Source organism: Convolutriloba macropyga, chromosome 5, assembly GCF_964194025.1.
Source record: "Convolutriloba macropyga chromosome 5, txConMacr16.3, whole genome shotgun sequence".
NCBI lineage: Eukaryota > Metazoa > Xenacoelomorpha > Acoela > Convolutidae > Convolutriloba > Convolutriloba macropyga.
The window spans coordinates 65630828-65648171 of record NC_134472.1 but is presented as its reverse complement, the minus strand read 5'-3'; the positions used below and the strand labels follow the sequence as shown (position 1 = coordinate 65648171).

The 17344-nt window shown below is 35.2% G+C and overlaps 1 protein-coding gene across 1 annotated transcript; it reads left to right on the top strand.

Annotated features, from left to right (window-relative positions):
- Positions 1–1824: 1824 nt before the first annotated feature.
- LOC142340169 (uncharacterized) lies at positions 1825–16911 on the top strand. Its single transcript, XM_075390674.1, has 4 exons — positions 1825–2027; positions 10216–10486; positions 10941–11523; positions 15627–16911. Exons 1-4 carry the CDS (start codon positions 1839–1841, stop codon positions 16825–16827), a joined length of 2244 nt encoding a protein of 747 aa, XP_075246789.1. The 5' UTR covers positions 1825–1838; the 3' UTR covers positions 16828–16911.
- The last annotated feature ends 433 nt before the right edge of the window (positions 16912–17344 follow it).

Here is a 17344-nt window from a genome sequence, read left to right as displayed (position 1 = left end):
TAAACAATAACAAAGGTTTGTTGATGTTTTTAATATTATAATGTCTTTAATTTCTTTTTTGTCATAAAAATGCAAAATATTAGGTGTTTCAAGATGTAAAAAATTGGATGATATTAACAGTTTTGATATACCTTATATTTGCGTGATTTTGAGAACATTTATTTTCAAAATTCTTTTGAATTTTTGTTGTTTCCTCCAATATACTCTGTAGTTATGGTTGACATCGATTGCTCAGTAATAGTTTTTCAAACGGAATTAAACAAAATGATCTGATGGTTGAAAACTTAATTTTCATGCGCTATTTTTTGCTTTATACTTAAATTCATTTTCAATGTCTTTGATGCCATAAAACAAACAAAAAAGCCTATCTTAAAATATTTTTTCAAAGCTTTTTCTCTTTAATTGAAGCTCTATTGGCAAACAGGCTATTGTTGGTTGTTGGCTTCCAAAGGTTACGCTTTTGATGAGATTAATATTAAAGTTTTTACTTATTTCTATTGGTTTATTAATATCAAAAAATATCCGGACTTTTATGTCATTTTTGCAGAACCCGGCCCATTATTAGCTCAATTCCTAACATTTTTGACAATTTGCAACCACTCGAAGAGAAATGATTTTCTCATTGGTTGTCCTTCTTGGATTCATGTTTATTTGCTTTTAATATAAATACATAAACTTCTACCTGTAACTAATCCAACTAAACCCAATTCATTTCAATTCAATCCAATTCAATTCAATTCAATTCAGTTCAACTGCTTAACCGTCTGAAGCCTTACCCAAGAAGAGAAGCCTGAACAAAAACCTTCCAATGTATTTTTTTCTCAAAGTTAGAAATGTAAAAAAATAGTCAGATATGCAGACAGCTTGTCTGTGCTTGTCTATTCCAATTTTTGTAACAGCAGAATACTAAATAATTGAAATAATATACCATGTGACGTGAATCTCAGCAGTCAAAATGAACGATTTGGTCCAAATAATAAACAAAATAAGAAGGTCCAATTTTGTGAAAAAAAAATAGCAAACCATCTGCACAATATCCGGTAACGCAGCTGAACATAAACTGAACAGATATAATTCCCACACAAGATTCTCGATTTTTATTTTTGCGTTGGAATATCAATAAACGACCTTCTTATTAATCTGTATTTGCTTGGATTTTGTAGCCTTTGATGTATAGCTTTTCTGAATAGATTAATAGTTTTTACTGTTAAGACCATTACAGTACTATCCTTTCAAAATTATTGTTTTAATTTTCAATTCAATTTTGTATTTCAAATTGTGAGACAACTATCCAGTAATCTCAACCTGCGTTATACGTAAACTACATGTTTTCTGAAGAAATTACAGCAGTTAGTTTTGAATTTACTAAGTGAATATTCCTTAATTTCGAATGATTTACAAGCAGAAAGATAACTCAATTTTTTTAAAATTCGGTTTTCGGAATTGTTCCATACTTAGTTCTATTTATGCTAATTTTTGTTACAGCAAGTCTCTAAAAGCCAACAAAACAAGATTACTGAAGTTGTACTCTGTATATTATTCTGCAATTTTAATCAATTTTATTACCGTTTAGTTACCTTTTTAAAAATTGCAAGCAGGTTGAAAATTTTTTTACTGCACGAGTTTTTTTTTGCTTTTTATAATTTCGCCTGAATATATTTTCAATTTTGTTGCAATTTTATTCAATTGTTGTAACAGCAAGTTTTTAACCAGAAAAAAACAAGATATCATACGCTCTATTTTTTACGATTATTATTACATTCTAGTTTAATTGATTACAAGTTTATAACTTGGTCTGAATTTGGTCTCAGTTCTATGCATTTACAAAAGTTCTAAAGATGATGGATTTCCTGGAAATAAATTTCAAGAAGTACAGAAAGTATTTCAAGTGCAGAACTGTGCTTCTGTTGTTGTCTGTGTTGTTGACATTGGGCTTTGTTGTCCTGTGTGTAGTGTCTGCTATTTACTCTTTAATCGACTTATCAAAGAAACTGGACACTCTAGTCACTGAAGTCACTATGCAGAAGGTAACTAGCTGTTGTTTCGCATGAGTAGAGATCATTGGCAAATGACTCCAAAATGGCAAAATGTCATTAAGCCGGAAAATGAAGGATAATCGACAAAACAACATCGACAAAACAACAAGAAATCAACAAAACAACAAGATAATCTTTTGCCTGAAATGATATAAAAACGACAAAATATCATCTTATCCGCACAAACCATCAAATCGGCAAAAAAGACATTAAACCGAAAAGTGACTTCAAAACGATAACATTAGTTAGTCCTGAAAATGACATCAAAACTACAAAAAGACATTAAGTCACGCCGCAAAATGACCTCAAAACGATAACAAGACACTAAACCGGAAAATGACAAATAGATAATGAAAATGGTCGAAAAATGACATTAAATATTGATAAGTTTTGCCATACAATTATGATATTTTGTTCTCTAATTCATCGTTCCATCAACTTGTTTTTGAGGGTAGTGGTCAAAAATTAGCCAAAAATTGTCTAATTTTATGCATATTTAACAAATTTGTTTGAGTGTGTTTGAGCGGCCTGTAAGTGGAAATAAGTTTACAATACTCGAGTTGATAATGCCCAGGATGAGGTTCTCGACTGAAAACATACCGGGGCTTGACAAACTTAAGTCACGGACAGGGGGGGGGGGGAGTCCAGACCGAACAATCCTAATGTCAGGTATGGGCCAGACCGAACACAATTTGACTTTCCTGGGCTAGACTAAACAACGTTTAGTCATCCTGCAGAAGACTAGACCTAAACCAGACCTTAATCCGGGTCGAATTAAACAACAGAAGCCTGGAACAAAATAATGCGCCGCATTTTCTCTGCTTGAATAAGAACGTCATTTCGAAAAATGAAGCAGTTTCTAGAAATAATGCCGTTATTTTTAATCAAATGTCTATGTTGCTAGTTGTAATAGATCGGTTGTTACTTACCAAAATGGTCAGTTTGGCGGCCATTTTTGTGGACGAGCGGACTAGACCTCTGGGTTTTGTTCAGTCCACATATCTTGTTCGGACTCTGATTAGAGCCAAATCTGTTGTTTCTACTTATGCATGCAGGTTATAAAACTTCGACGCTTTTTTGCCAGCCAGACCAAAAAATAGCCATACATACAACCATACAGAATGAAATTTTACATGACGCAGACAGATCAGACCTAACCGCAGGTATGGGTCAGTCACAACAAGTTTACAGAAACTTTGTCCAGACAATGAGCGGGTCTCACTGGACCCCCATTATGGTACCCAAGTTGATTTTATCGCTTTTGGTCTTGGGTCATCGACATCGTCCCGGGCGTACCAAAGATTTTGTACGATCAAATAACTTCGGATAAAACTTGATATAACTTGATAAAACTAAAATGAAAAAATTGTGTGACAGGAACCACATTTCGGTGAAGGTTTTCAAATAGTAAAAAAAGAAAACAGCCCTTCCTCAGCTTACAATACGTTTTGATAAAGAATTATCTCAAAGATCAAATTTGAACCAATTTAACCAAGAAATGAGAATGTACACTCTCTGCAAAGAAAAAAAATTTAGAGTTTCAATTTCCAACATTTTTGTGTTTCTTTATCGAAAATTTGCACGTAAATAAAATTTCAGTTTTGTCATTTTTCAGTAAAAAATATTGCTACGGATACTAATTCATCATGGCGAATTTAATCGACTGTCTCAATTTATATTTGTTACTTTATCGAGTGAATTAATGAGAGCAGTTTTTAAAAGAAAAACTCTAATGTGCGCAACAATCAAAACTCTGACAGCGGATTAATAATATGATACGTTTTACTTATATCAAATTTGAAATGTTTTATCTTTTATTCACATTTGATTTTTATAGGAGACCAGACTAATTTCCTCTCAATTTAGTGAAAGTTGGAGCATAGATGTTTTTGAAAACCGGATTGCTGTTAATCTTTGGATCCAGACCCACGGTTAATTTTTCTTCTGATTAAAAACCGTGAATGAGGGGCTGAAAAATACTTTTTAACTTTTCAAGAAAAAAATGTAAAAACGTTTAAATCAGCGAAAATGTATTTGCTCAGATTTTTTGATCCTTCCATTTAGCTGAAAACACTGTGCTCAATCAATTTATTGCAATGAAAAAATAAAACTAAATAAAGAAACAGTCGTAGAACGTTCAGTTCGATCCAAATTTTTGTTTTTGTTTAGGAAGCTGGTACATAACTAACAATTATCTTTTAGCAGCTTAAATGTCTGGAATTCGGAAATCATGAATTTGTTGAGATTATCAAAAGCGATGAAGTTTTTTATACAAAAAATTATAGAAATGATGCTTATTGGGGAATTCGGTTAAATTGCAGGTAAAACAATGGCATTTTCTGAATTTTCTGCCCCACAGTTATTAAATAGAGATTGAATAATAGCCCTTGATTGACAAAAATTAGGGGTTATAAGTGGTCTCCAAAATTTTTTTCTATTTTGCTCCTAAATTTACTGATCTTGGTTCGAATAAATCATAATAATAATAATAATAATAATAATAAAAATAATAATAATAATAATAATGATAATAATAATAATAATAATAATAATAATAATAATAATAATAATAATAATAATAATAATAATAATAATAGTAATAATAATAATAATTATAAAAATAATAAAAATAATAATAATAATAATAATAAAAATAACAAAGAATTTAATGCCATCCAAAGAAGCTTTTCGTTTCCTCCAGTAGTTTTAGTCAAAGTTTAATTTCTTTATGTTTCTGCATTCATTGCATAAACATGACAAACTCCATGTACAAATGTTTCCGAAGTCAAGTTTTTGTCAAAGTAACTTAAGTACACTCTTGTGAGCCGCTCTTTGGAGCTCTTCGTACGTTGAATATAACAATTGAAGTGTTTGCTGGACAGATTCGCAAGGTTCACTGCTCTTGTCCAGAAATCACTCTCTTGTGTTTGTTTTAGGAGTCTTCTGGTACTGAAGATCATGTTTCCCGCCGATCTGTTCGTTCATTTGTAAAACCTTTGAAGACGTAATCCTCCTGTTTTGTGTTGTATCGTCCTTGTATGTCCATAAACATCAAGAGAACATGAGCCTCATGATACCTTGCCATTGGAAAAATTTGGAGTGTTTGAAGGCACTCTTTGTACTCCATATGCGTTGTCTATAGGCCGCATTCTTCTGCGCAGCTTCTATCCTTCTGAGGTCTAATTTGCTTGCCTTGCACAAAGATGATCCGTAGAAAATTACAGGAGCAACGTAGCTGTCGTAGACTTTTTTCATTGTGATCCACCACGAAAGTTGGTAGAAATTTCGTTTGATGCTCCAGAAAGCTTTCATAGCTTTTTCAAATTTATTTTCTGCTTCAATTGTCCGAGAAAGATCCAAAGAAACAGCAATCCCGAGGTCCTTCTCGAATTCTGTTTTTTCCAAGAACCGCCTTCCAAGCTGTACGTTTGCCAACCCCGTGATGCTCAGTAGTTTGCTTTTTGTCAGATTCAGCTTCATCATGTATCTGGAACACCACTGCCTGACTCTGCATGCGTCTATCTGAAGTGTCACAGTGTTGGTTATAACTACATTATAACCGTCAGCGTAACCGTAACAGTTGCTCATTATTGTTTCTGGGGCATCGTTGATAAACAGATTGAACAATAGAGGTCCACGGACGCTTCCTCGAGGAACTCCACTCAATACCTGTAATGCGCTAGATTCCGTGGAGCCAATTTTGACATTTTGGTAGTGTTCTGTGAGGTAGCTCTCTAACAGAGTTAGTACTCCAACAACCATGCCCATAGCACGTAGTTTTTCAATAAGTTCTTCACTGATTCTTTGAGATACAGAATCATTTGTGTCATCGTGGACTTATATTTTGTCAACCCGTGTTGTTATGGTTAGACAAATTGATATAAATCTTTGTACAGTCTGTCAAATATCAGAGTTTCAAGTTTTTGAGATGCAGTTAAGGTTATCAGTCTTTAGTTTGCTGTGGACTGCATGTCTCTATCTTTGAACAGAGAAATAATTGACACAGTTTTCCAGTACATTGGTTTCCAAAACAGAAATTCGTGGTTATTTCCAATAATGTTAAAAAATAAATCAAGTGAACTACTCAAGCTGGTCGCTAGTCTTCTCAAAGGGCAATTCCCCAATGCATCTGGTCCTTTTGCCTTCACAATGTTTAGTGCTTGTAGGGCAGTCGCTGTTTTTTGTCTCTCGAGAAATGGATTTTGTCAATTCGGACAAATTCTATTTCGTCATTTTTCCTTTGGTACTCGGATTTTGTAAAAACTGACTGGAAGAAAGTGTTGAACAGATCAGCTTTCTCCTCATCTGTATTCGCTTTTTTGTCTTCGAGATACGTTTCAGACGGTAGCTGGTTTCCTTTACGTATGCTCTCGAGGTTTTTTTTGTATTTCAGAGAACTTTCGGGCTGGTAAGAATTTACTCTCGAACTCATCTTGGTTTCTGTGAAGTTCGGAGTCTAGGTTAGGGCTCATTTTGTTTAGCTTCTCCATGTTAGAAAGTGACGGTTTGCTAATAATCTGTCGTCGGAAGGTATTCATCTGTTTTATAAGGTTTGAAATCTCACTTTTTACCCATGACGCCAGTGACCTCCTCTGTTTGGTTTTCATTGAAACGTGTGTCTGTAAAATTTCATAAAGCCAGTCATACTATTGTTCAACCATCAAGTTGACAATGCTTAACCAGTATGGTTGGAAGGGGTTTTCATTTATGTGTTTCTTCAAGTTTTGCCAGTCTACTTTGGTATCGGAGAAAATCGAGAGGTCACATTCTCCTTGCTTGGTGCTGTTACGAGTTGTGTACCATGTGCTACTCGTTAGTTCTATCTGGTACGGACGGCGGTCAGATGAAACGAGCTGATTCATTCGGTTGTACACGGTGGTATTCTCAATTGGATCTAGAATTTCTATCATTATGACATCCAGTTGTTTTTTGCTGCCTGTAATTAGCTGATGCAATCTGGCGTTGGAGAATTATTTTACAATAGCTGCTTCGTAAAGCTCCAAAGATTCCATTTCATCACAACGTGTGGACTCCATATTTACATCTCCAGTTATTATGACCATATCACAGCAGAGCTTTTATTTTAGATGTAAAATTTATGCTATAAAAGATTGCAGAGACTTTAAGCTTAGTCGATACGGACTGTTTTTGGTGCGTTGTGTATGCATACAATGAGAAACCTTTGATACGGTGATTCAAATCGGATTGCTACTGTGTCAGTGTAATTACTTGGGAGTGTTACCCATGCATGTAGTATTGACGCGGTGAGGGCTATTAATGCTCCTCTGTGCTTCGACCTCCCGCTTGTTGTGTTTTGGTCATTTCTATGTATGGCGAATGTGATTAAAACAAGTGCCGAGTCGGGAGCAAGCCAGGCCTTAATGACGTAGAAAAAGTTTCAGTAATCACAATTAGTTATTGCATTTGAGAAGAGATGTCTTCGAGTTAGATCTAGTAGACTTCTTACTTTGAATAATAAGGGGTATAGATAGCTCTTTCTCTTGCGGTGCCGACGATTCATGCACTGGACTCAACCAATTCCACTTTGACCCAGTTTCTCCCTCTTTTTGGAGTAGAGTTAAGTCTTTTATCCGCAGGTTCTTTCGACTAACTCTTTCATCTATCAGTTCCTTTCGTTTCTTCAGCAAAAGATAAGTTTTTGCAGTTTGTCCTTGTTGCGTTCTCTGTCGATGTAGTACTCATTGTCAAAGTTTTTCAGCTTTGCACCAAAAGTAATATCAAGCGTCGATGATAGTTGTTTGGCGCTCGTAGCAGAATGGTCCCTTCCTGTCTTGTTGGTAGGTGTCAAGCCGCATGACGTCGGTGATTTAACAATCAGTGTCCGTGAATGTTATGATGTTCTAGATTTCACTCATGTTGTGGTCGTTTCTCTCTCGGGGTCTTTGCAGTATTCTCGGCAACTCCACGAAATCGGACTCCATCCGATTCTTTCGGTTCTGGATTGGGAGTTTCGATGAGCCTAGGTATCGAATAAAGGGCGGCATTCCGCTCTTCTTTTGTACTTACTCTTTGATTTCAGAGACAGTCGTCATCATTTCGTTGAAGTTGGCTCGGAGTGCTCTGAGCTTCTGATCATTAGAGGCTTAGGATTTTCTGATTGCGTTGGTTGCTTCAATCAGTTTGTGACGTTTCTTCAGAACAACAAACAAGCTGCAAGGCAGTAGTTTGTTTTGTCCAAGTTCCTTGATACCGTCAAGCAACACTTTGCTGAGTTTGGTACAGTTCTCTTTGAGATGCATCCGCCAACAACAAATAAAACAGCGAAAATCCTCTTCGTCTGCATAGATGTCAAAATCACACGTTTTGCAGAAGTTCTTGGCTTCTGCTATCGCCTTGAATCTGGTGTTGTGGCGAGCCATTTTCAGGAAGAGAACCAAGGGAAAGGATTCCTGCCGCGCCCTCGTACAGTTGACTATACAGTCAGAAACAATGTCACAAACGAAAACCTAACAGCCGGTTACCCTAATGAGAAAAGGCTATTAGTTACCTCAGTTAGCGACTTCCGATTGTTCTGCCATGCGCTGCTGTTTCATCCTAAGAGCCTGTTTTTATTCGATTTGACAATCGTTTGTGACGCTACTTCTGAGTGCTTACAATCCGCGACGTGCTTTAGAGAAACGTGCAGCGGTTTCAATTCCAGATTGGGTTTCAGGTGAAGTTGACTGTATTCGTTCACTACAGCTTGGGTTTTGGCGTTATTTGCAGAAAAGATATCTCGGACAAAGTTGACTATGGGGGTTTTGGCTCTGACAAGGTCCAAGTAAATGTTCGAGATGTTTTGCCTTCGACAGTATGCGATGGCTTCTATTCGGCTCAGGTGGACTTTGAAATGCTTTACAACCTGTCTAACGTTCTTGAAAGGCTGGTAGTAGTTGTTTCTGTGAGGCGAGAGAAATTGTTGACGGCGTCGTGTTAAATCACAAGCTTCTTGTCCTTTTACTTATTGAAAATAAAGAAGGCCGACTTCCTCGGGTTCGGTGTCTGATTGAGTATGCTGAGTCCAGTGATTAACGCAGTTGTATCGATCGTAAGCGATGCCCTCGCTTTGGATTTGAGAGTCAAAAAATGAACTGGTTCCAACAATGATCATTTAAGAAGGGTCACCACGGCTGCCCGCACATCAAAACTGAAGACACTATTTAATAATTTTAAATAGTGTCTTTTTATAAGTTGCCTTAACATTGCCTTAAGTCGCACATAACATTGTTTTTTTTTGCTGTGACAAATGATGATCTTGAAAAGAGGTGAGGGAGTAATTTCTAGAGAATTTCTTAAATCTCAAAAGAATTTAATTCGAATATGTTTACCTGCATTATTTGCATTACTGCTAATTTTTTGCACTAGTCTAAAACGATCAAAAACGGACCGCAGTTACTAAAATCAAAACCCAAGTTTAGACATCGACTCATGAAAAGACCAAGCGCGACCAACAGTGATTTGAAAAACCATGCTTTGTCTCAAAAATATTTGACAAAAATATTTTAGCTTAACTCAAATTATGGATCCAAAAAATATTTCCGCAAAAAGACCATCCTCGATTCAAGACATTTTATGAGAAGACTCCTGCCTCGACCCATGAAAAGATTCTTGCTTCTCAACTCATGAAAAGACCATGTCCGACTATAATCTGCTGAATCCATGAGCTGGACCGTGCATATATAGTCAATATTGAATCACCCCTAATAGAATTATAAAGTCGTTTTATTAGTCGAACTCTATCTGGGCAGAGATTTGTTATCTGTTGTCAATTGATAATTGTTTTAATTTAAATGTGAAGTAAGAGATTGCTTAATTCCCAGCTCTGAGTTTTTACACGAGCGGAATGTTGCATAATCGGTTTAGTTTCATAGAACAATCACAATCTTGCCTCCAAAAATATCTATTTTCAATATGCACCTCTACTTTTAAAAAGTCTTTTTTGTTAAATGCTACTTTGCTTTTACGTTTCTTTTCAAGTAGTTTTGTTGTTGAAACAATTGGTGTATATCTTAGATTACTCAAACTTTTGCTGCTGTAGGAGATATTTTACCACAGTTTCATCGTTCCATAGTTCTTCGTGATATTTGTTCAAACCTCCCGACGTTAGGTCTTCCCATGAGACGTTTTTTGTCTATAACATTTACCTTCATTATTGCTTTGTTTGTTTGTTTGTTAACAGGTATCCCAGTACGACGCACCTGCCCTCATTTTCCTCTCAAACGGGGTGTTCACGTACTCATGCATAGCCAGTGCCTTCCGAGTAGACCCCCAACCCACCCTATCAGACTTCGACAACCACAACATCGAGAATGTCAGATCCCAGATACAAGACGTGTGCAATGAGACGTCCATTTCGTACCAGTTGACACTGGGTGATCTGAACGAGTTTGGGGATGTCATTTCAGAGTTCCCTGATTGGCTGGTTAAAAACATCGTCACAACTATTCCAGGTTAATTTTTTTCGAAATCTTTGTCTTCGTTGGCCTCCCAGAGTAAAGAAACTTGAACTCATTTTCTCATTAGCCGCCCCCCCCCCCCCGTCACCCGGTTCAATTAACATGGAACCCCAATATGGATTAAGTAAAGCAATTAGGTTATGGTCCCATTAAGTCTGGGGCAGGAGCGAAAGATGTGTTAAATTGTGAAGAGCCTTACTTTCGTAAATATGAAAAAAAAACTAGAACTCACTAATCAAAAACACCTTCAAACCTAATTACATTCTGTATCAAAGGTTACTAAGCTTCTTAATACACAATTAACTTTTTCTCCCAAAAAATGAAGTCTTTATCCCATTATATCTCCATTATGGTATATTTACCCTCTTGGGGGAGGTCCATGTGTTATATGACCTCTAAATTGCAAATGTAGAACGAAGAAGATCGAAAAATCGAAATACCGTTTCAGGTTCGGCACAGTGCCTCAGTGGAAGTTCTGACGACAAAAGGCGACAGAGATCAAAACGAGACTCGGCTGATGACCTTGACAAATGCGACGGAGGATGCCACGAGATCTGGGAATGTTCAAACGACCCTCAAACGTGTGAGAACGGCCACTTATTCGAACAGTGTTTTAACCCGCAAAGTCCTCTAAAAGACCACGAACCATGTTTGACTACTAAAGAATGCGTGAGCGGTCCTCCAGTTTTGAAGCAAAGTTGTTCCGAATATCTTAAATGTCTTCACGAAGATTACGTAATGGAGCGCGAGTGTGAAAATGCACGTGATTGCTTCCTGGTCGGGCAAAAAGAAACCGGGTACTGCTACGAGTTTTTCCAATGTATGGAGGATCAAATTGAGCCAAAATGTCTGGATTTGACCACCATAATTCCACTTTATGGGTTCGAGTTGGAACGGAGCTGTTCATTGTATAGTTCAGTTGTGAAAGATGATAAAAGTCTGGCAAAACAGAAGAACGATCCGCTGAGGTTGATTATAGTGAAGGGACCAGTTGACTATTCCGAGAAAAACTATGTCTTCGCTTCTATGAGGTAAAAAAATAGAATTTACTTGAATTTTGCTGCTAATTGCACGAGTTGTTACTGTAATTCACAAAAATCCCGAATGATTGTCTTTTGGCATATACATACATTTTGCGGCTTAATATTGTTTCAGAGATGATCATAAACCAACTTTTTTCTGAAGTCAAAAAAAAGAATATAGATAGCAGCAGTCAATTAGCTAGTCGATAGTTTTCAAAATATGCAAATATTTCTTCTCTTTTAAAAAAAAATTAATCTCATCAAGAAATTAAACTTTTCGTCACATAGAACAACTCAATAATAACAAATTAAAGAATAATATTGCGTGGAAAGTTCTTCGTGTGTGAAAAAAAAACCACTGCAAGAAAAACTTTCTACTAGCTTCTTCTATTCTCCTCGCACTTTATGGCAAATTGAGTTTTCTTATACCATAGCAGAACGATAAAAATCAAAATTTTGTTTTCAAAGATACGTCCAATCTTTATTCAGAATTCTATATTTGAAATTGCTTTTTGCATCACAAAAATTATTTACGGTCTTGCTATTTTCAGAGAGCGACAAATTTTACGTTAACAGATGTTGCGTCTATCGATCTAATTGGTACCGTGGGATCTATTTCCTAGCCGAAAGTCGGAAACACATATTTTGATATGCATTTTTGCCTAAATAGCTTAACATGGCGGTAAACTATCATCTCGAAATAAATCTTAATATACCGCAAAAATGTTTGTGTGAGACTGTTAGTAGCACTTAATGCTCTAATATACAACTCAAGTACGTCAAAGTTTCTTTTTTGTTCTTAGAAGAAAAGTTCTTTTGACAATCAGTTTTGCAAAATTCCAATTAGAACAATGTTCGGAGCAACCTTGATTGCAACTTTCTTTAAAACGAAAACCAAAGAAATCTGAACATTCATTTTGATCTGATTTTAGCAGATATTAAACCACATGTATTGTCAATTCTTTTGTAACGCAAAAGAGCTCATCAATTGAAGTTCAGCAAGAACAATCACTTGAAAGATCTTTAACAAACATGGACAGTAATTTGGCAGAAAAAAGCAATCAGTTTACTAGTTAAAAGTTGCAGAAGTATAAGCCAAGAGGTTTTTCTCATGTAAAACTTGCTCCACCAAAATATTTCCCAATTAATTAGATTAACCTCCGATACCTATTTTTTCTAAAAAGGCGACCGAATATCAAGAAAGCATTAAAATTAGTTGTTCATTATATCACCAATTTTTGAATTGGTAATTACTACATGCAGTTTGATTTTGTTTTCTTTTACTATTCCACAATTTTGAGTCAATTTGATAAAGCACGTTCTCAAGTCAACAACGCGAAAATGGACAAGACGGTTGTAATGTTGCCAAGGATCAATCTCTGCGTTTTTTCCTCAGCTAACTGTTAATTTTGCTCTTTTTGTTACAAATTTTCCTTAGGCGATTCATTTAGTTAATCTAAACTGCAATTAACTCTTCAAAATCCAGTATGTTTTTTTCATTTTTTGCTTTGTAAATAAAAGGATTTTTACGAAATTCTATTTTATTTTTTTGTTACTTTTTCCTCATTTCAATTGAAAACATATAGAAAAATTAATTTAGAAATTCCCTTAAGCTTGATTACTAACAATTATATTAAAATATGATCAGCGCCAAACATCAATTTTGTGGTAATTCTGAAGAAAGAGTTTCAAAAACAAAAGCAATTTCTTCGTTCTTTCCTCAAGCGGTTTCCTTTATCGTTGCTATGTTTTTGAATGTCCCTTAGAATAACAATTCTCTTATTTTATGTCTTATTCAGTCGAGTTTTTTTGTTTGTTCGTATGAGAGAAGGGTTAAAATGTATAGAATGAGTTTGGTTTAAAATTTTCCAGAAAGAACCAAATTTTCCTCTTATTTTTTAGAGTTTTTTGTTTCTTAATTTTTAGAAGCAAATACATACTGGTGAGATCTCAACATTTTTATTGTTTCCATTGATTAAAGTTAGTGATAATACGAATTCTTGCAGATCGCTTACGCTCCATGTCAGCTGTAGCATCAAAGGCAATCAACACAATAATGAATTTGGAAAAACAAACAAGTTTTACTTCCCTCTCACCCCCATTTCTTCTATCGTCTTTCTTGTCTTAAATATCAAATATTTGTTTGAAATAAAAAACTTTCAGTAAAATAATTTTTCAAACATAAAAAGGGGAGATTAGGCGTAGGCGCACACAAGAGTTTAGAAAAATTATTTTTATTTTTGAAAAAAGAAAACATTTGATCTTTCCGTTTCGTAACTCAAAAAGCTACAAAAAATGTTTCCGTATATTAGCCGTTGAATTCAATGTTTTAGTATACAGAGAACATAGTTTGATCCAAATGGTTCGTTAGAGAGGCCAGAGAAAACTTACTGAAGAACAAAGAAAGGACATCGAAGTTGTTCCGTTTTTCAATTTTTCTCTACAAAAGTTGTTTTCTGTAGTTACTTATACATAAAAAGTATCACAGTTTTTCAAATGAAAATGACATCTGGCAAGTGAAAGCAACGAAACAATTTTTAAGATTTAGAAGAAATCGGAATATTTCTTTTTTTTATTTTGTAACATTTTGTTGTGTTTTCAATTTCTTTTTCCATGTCCTATATATTTTTTTTGTTTTGATATATCAAAAATCAAGGTATCAAAATACGACAAAAGGTTGAATTGTTCCAAAAAAAAACGAGCTCGCAGAGAATTTGTCTTTTTTCTAGATTTTTTATCTGTAATATCTAATTTTGATAAAGCATAAAGAAATCCTGTCTTTGTTTTGTTTGATTATAATCAATTTGCATGATTGATTATATATTAAGTTATATAACTAAGTGAAAGTTTTTCTGCAATTTTGTCCTTTTTTAATAGTTCAATATCCTCCTCAATCCCCGAAAAACTTCTCCGTTCTTCCTTTTGCAGTTTTCCTTTCGATTTTTTCAAACGCACGAAAAACGCGTAGCTTCAAAGACAAATCGAATCTAAAGACACGACATGATTTTCTCTTTTTCTCTCGATATGTAAACAAAAAATGAAAAATTGACAGCAAAAAAGATCGGTCTCATGTGTTAAAACAATTGAATTTTTTTCACTTGCAGGTTTTAAGTGAGAACCACTATTGATTTGGATATATCTATTCTCCGAAAAAGTTTTCCATAAAAAATTGTTTGAAGATTTAATTTAACTAATGTATTTTAATTAACATAAGGATTCCACTGATTTTAACAATCATGCTAATTAGACCTGAGTTCTCAAGACACCAAAATATAAAAAACTAAGATTAAATAAATAAATATAAAAAAAACCAAAATAAATAAATATTCGTAAAGATTGAGATAAATAAATATTGACAAAATAAAAAATATTGATAATAAATAAAATATTGACTCAATCTATTTCGCTGCAGAGATGAATAATGAATAACTTTCTAATGAAAATTTGAGATTTTTCTCTGTTTTGATTTACGTTTCGTGGAACTCCTTATGAAAGCAATTTTTCTCGCAAGACGCGATAACAAAACAGACAATCAGTTATAACAGATGGTGGTTCGTTGTGTGCACTTAGATTAATTTGAAATCTGTTGCTCTTGGAAAGGTTTTTAAGTTGTTACAATTTCTATTGTTGTTCTGCAAGGTTTGACTATTCTTGTGTGTTTGATAAAAATAAAGATAAAAAATGAATCAACAAATATTCAATTCGAAAAAGAGTAATTAATCGATGTCCATATTTTGACATGATCATTTATGGTAAGGTACAACAGTTGCAAAAAAAAAATTTCATGAAAGTATCTTGTTTCAAACTTGGATTAGACTCCGTGGGAGTGTCTAAAATGGATCACGCAATATTTGAACCACTTTTTCCCTTTTTTATTGATGAAGCTCAGTGATGGTTAACCTCGACTTTTGCCTCAAAACACACTCATATATTTTCCAGATTTTTCTATACCGATTGCCTATTTTTCAAAAATTTTATTTAAACAATGTTTTAGCCAAACAATATTTTTGCTAACACTAACGGAAGAGATGGAAAATCTCTTTTTCAAAAAACAAGAGCCTCTATATAGAATTTACTGCTCGTGCAGCTAACATGTTCTTCGCGGGTTTCAGACTTCAGTCAAAAGAAGCAGGTCTATGGGTCGCAGAGCACCCCAACTTTAACGAGCTTAGTCAGATTCTGCGAGAAACGAACAAATTTCAATTCCTTCTCGATCTAGTTCAAACCCTAAAGTGGAAAATGTATTCACGCGGGTTCCGAGCCCACACTTTGCTTACGCAGTTCAAGGCGAAGATCGAGGGTGTTACGAAAGAGATGGCTCTAAGTGCCGAGACGGTTATGACTCGGGTCAACATCTCGAAAAGCCTCAACTATGACTACAGGCCAGTCGAGGTTGTTTACAGCTGGAAAGACGGTTACTTACAGGAAATGAACAGGTATATCTCCGTATCTGTTTGGGACACTTTCGCCATAATTGCTGGAATCATTTTGATGCTCGACCGAGCATGGTCAACTTGGGGTCGAGTGGTTCAAAAATTTTTGGCGGCCAAAACTGAAGTTTACATGATGAAATACGAGAAAGATTCGAACGAGTATGCTATGTTACAAGCTGTAAAAAATTCAGGAACAAATTTGCTGACGTCAACTATTGCTCTAAAACGACTAGACAATACGTTTACACGCATAAGTCGAATGGACCAAAAACGAACATTGCTCGAGCAACGAACAAACGAGAAAATAGAGCGAAAAATAAACAAAATCAAAAAGAAAATGGCGATTCGAAGCGGAATTGTGGACGAAAGTGTTATTGACAATGATATAAAACGAGTTTGCGAATGGAAAAGTTACCGCTCAATTTTGAGGAAAATGCTGCACGAAAACGATGCTCGGCAGGCCGAATTGGACCGAATGGAAGCCGATAGAGTTCAAAGATTGATGGAGGCAGAACTTCAAAGTCGCTGGAACACCCGAAGTACCGATCCGGACGATGCAACATCCCGAAAGTCGAAGACTCCCGAATCGAACACCGAGGAAACGGTACCTGACGTTTCAGCAAAGCCACTACCACACGCCGTACATATGAAAGAAATGAAGCGAAAAAAGCAGAAACGGTTCCAAGCTACGAATCCGAACTTTGAAATCGACGACAAATTTGATTATAGTCGGGAAATTTTCAGCAATGATTTGGATTCGGGTGAATTTTTATGGAGCAAGAAAGTTTTGGACAAGCGAGCTGCGAGTGCTTTCAGCACTCGAACAAACTTGAAAGAACCAAGTCAGTGGAAAAACGAAGCATTTCAGGAAAATGTTTAAATTTGATTAGACTCTTACTTCTGCGCACCTTTTTGTTGTAATTGTTATGTGCATCATGGTCATAAAATCTCGATTTTTTAATAACTCGTTCTTCGTGAGTTTGACGACAATAGGCTGCATCTTGCAAGACGGTGCAACGTCCTACAAGAACTTTTTCCTAAATCTTTCGAGATCTTACAAGATAAACTTTTTGCAAGAATCTTACAAGATTTACTCTTTTTTCAAGAATCTTATAAGACATACTTTTTCTTTCAAGAATCTTACAAGATAAAATTTTTCTTTCAAGAATCTTACAAAATAGCCTTCTTTAATTTCAAAACTGGTTCTCCAGCACCTATTATTATGATCTATACTCAAAGAAAAAATCTTAAATGTTGCAAGATATGAATGTACACAAATTCTGGCATCGACAAATTGAAGCCGAACAGATCTTGTCTTCGTTTTTCAAAATTTGCCTCAATTTTGTAATTTCTTGTGTTTCAAGCTTCCTTTGCGAAAAAGAGGGTTTCTTTAGCTT

What these genes read in the sequence shown, in the direction of transcription:
- LOC142340169 (XM_075390674.1), top strand. Translation starts at nt 1,839, where the DNA reads ATGATGGATTTCCTGGAAATAAATTTCAAGAAGTACAGAAAGTATTTC. An exon ending in CTGAAGTCACTATGCAGAAG is followed by an intron (nt 2,028 to 10,215) that starts GTAACTAGCTGT and finishes GTTTGTTAACAG; the next exon opens with GTATCCCAGTACGACGCACC. An exon ending in CATCGTCACAACTATTCCAG is followed by an intron (nt 10,487 to 10,940) that starts GTTAATTTTTTT and finishes ATACCGTTTCAG; the next exon opens with GTTCGGCACAGTGCCTCAGT.